We start from the raw sequence: 2,183 nt of genomic DNA, 5'->3' as shown, positions 1-2,183 counted from the left end.
AGGAGGAGATTGTCTGTTTCCATGTTCTTGTGATGGTGAATAACGTTGCTATGAACATTGCTGTACAATTCCATTTGTGCCTCAGTTCTTATTTTCTCAGGGTTTATTCCAAGCAGTAAAATAGCTGGGTTATATGGAATTTCTGTGTTTACCTTTCTGAGGAAACGCCAAACTGCCTTCCAGAGAGGTTGTACCATTTTACAATCCCACTAACAGTGTATAAGAGTTCCTATCTCGCCACATCCTCTCCAATATTTATTACTTGCTGTCCTGTTGACCTTTGCCACTGCTCCTGAAGTAAAAGGGTGTCTCATTTTTATTTGCCTCTCTCTTATTGTCAGTGATTTTGAGCATTTCTTCATGTGTTTGTTAGCCATTGAGATATGTTCAGCTGTGAAAATTCTTTCCATGTGTTTTGCTATTTTGTAATTATGTGATCAGTCTTTTTCTTGTGGAGACCCTATAGGATTCTATAAATTATTAATACCAGAGCCTTGTCTGAAATTATATTGCCAAATTTTTTTCCAGTCAGTAGCATTTCTTTTCACTCTGTTGGAAAAAGTTCTTGATACACACAAGGATTTAATCTAAAGTCTTCTAAAAACTAAACATACATAGTTCCATTTAACTATGATAGTAAAAAAAAAATCTGCCTAGAGCATTATGCTCTTTAAAGAATTATATATGTGGGATCAAACTGACATCAGCAACCCAAAAGATTAGATAGAAACCTTAGGTGTCAGTGAATATATATTAGTGTTGTTAGGTTAAGCTTAGTCATCTGTGACTCATAGTGGCCCTTGGAACAACAGATCGGAGCCCTCCCCTATCTGGTGCCATCCTTACCATCTCTGATATAACTCAAGCTCATTGTTGAAGGTCACTGTATCAGTCCATTTTATTGGGATCTTCCTTTTTCTGATCTTCCTCCTTTCCCAGCATGATGTCCTCTTCCAAGGGCCCCTCCTGACAATACACCTAAAGTATATGAGATGAAATCCATATGTAATGAGGGAAGAACAACTCTAAAAGGGAGGATGAGAAAGATTGTACAACTCCAAGAATGTAATCATTGTCACTGATTGTTTGTAGAACCTATTGAATTGATGTATGTTTTGCTGTGCATATTCTATTCCTCTCATGGGTTTTATTCCCTGTTGTGTTGTGTGCTGTCAAATCAGATCTGACTGGCACAGGCATATTCTAAACAACAATACCATTTTTAAAAAGCCCAGCAACTCTGTGGAGCCTACTCTGTACACATAGGGTCACAGTGAATTAGAAGTGGCTCGATGCCAAGTAAGAACAATGGTCCAAATTACAGAGGACATTTTGAATGTGCTACTTTCTTTCTTTCTTTTATTTTATTTTATTATTTTTGTGTGAGTGTACCGTCAAATCAGATCTGACTGGTACAGGAGGAGATTGTCCCTCCTTCCCCGGCAGAGCATCTGGTGGATTTGAACCATGCGCCTCTGGGATTGTAGTTGCAGCTCCTTGCCACTAGGCCACCAGAGCTCCCCTAAATGTGCTACTTTCTAATGAAGGTGTTCACTGAGACTCTACCATAACACACTAGGCTCAGGCTTTGGGAGCAACTATCCGCCTTCTCCAGATGTCTGTTGCACAAATCTCGCTGCTAGCAAATCAAACTGATGCTAGTAGTTCTCTTACTGCTTCCGATTGATTTTTGCTTTGTAGTATCTTTATTTAACTTATATGTAACTAAATTTGTCAGGTTTATTTAAAAATATCTAAGAAAGTTAAATCTTGACCTTCTTAATTATGTTTTCATTTTCTTTCTCAAGATGGGGTGAAGAATTTTCGTTGTCCAAGCACCCTCAGGTATGTTTTAAAAAACTTAGCTTTTAAAAGCATTTTATACACCTCACTGTGTGGTCAGCTGTTTGATACTGAATTTTAACCAAGTCTAATAAATCCATCTAGTTAAAATGTTAAGTTTCCCTCTAACATCTGTGACCTATCCAAATATCGTAAAATGCTATTATTTTCCACATCTGATATAGCTAATTAGGAGTTAACATTTTGGGTTCTAGAATCAGGTTTACAGATCATTCAGGAAGAGTGTAAACGGTCATTACAAAGACAGAAGAGGAAGAAAAGACCAAAATGGATGTCAGAAGAAACTCTGAAGATTGCACTGGAGCGTAGAGAAGCCAAAG

At 37.7% G+C, this 2,183-nt stretch overlaps 1 protein-coding gene across 1 annotated transcript in view; it reads left to right on the top strand.

Annotated features, from left to right (window-relative positions):
• Positions 1–2,183, top strand: part of ZBTB8OS (zinc finger and BTB domain containing 8 opposite strand) — a 17,940-nt gene that overhangs the window by 10,463 nt on the left and 5,294 nt on the right. The window contains 1 exon segment of the mRNA XM_006903720.1: positions 1,809–1,845. Within this exon segment, the coding sequence (XP_006903782.1) occupies positions 1,809–1,845 (37 nt within the window).

The sequence above is a fragment of the Elephantulus edwardii genome, unplaced genomic scaffold (genome assembly GCF_000299155.1).
Source record: "Elephantulus edwardii isolate Elephantulus edwardi_28Jun2011 unplaced genomic scaffold, EleEdw1.0 scaffold00152, whole genome shotgun sequence".
Lineage (NCBI taxonomy): Eukaryota > Metazoa > Chordata > Mammalia > Macroscelidea > Macroscelididae > Elephantulus > Elephantulus edwardii.
The sequence above is the reverse complement of the archived record's forward strand: the minus strand, read 5'-3'. Positions and strand labels throughout refer to the sequence as shown.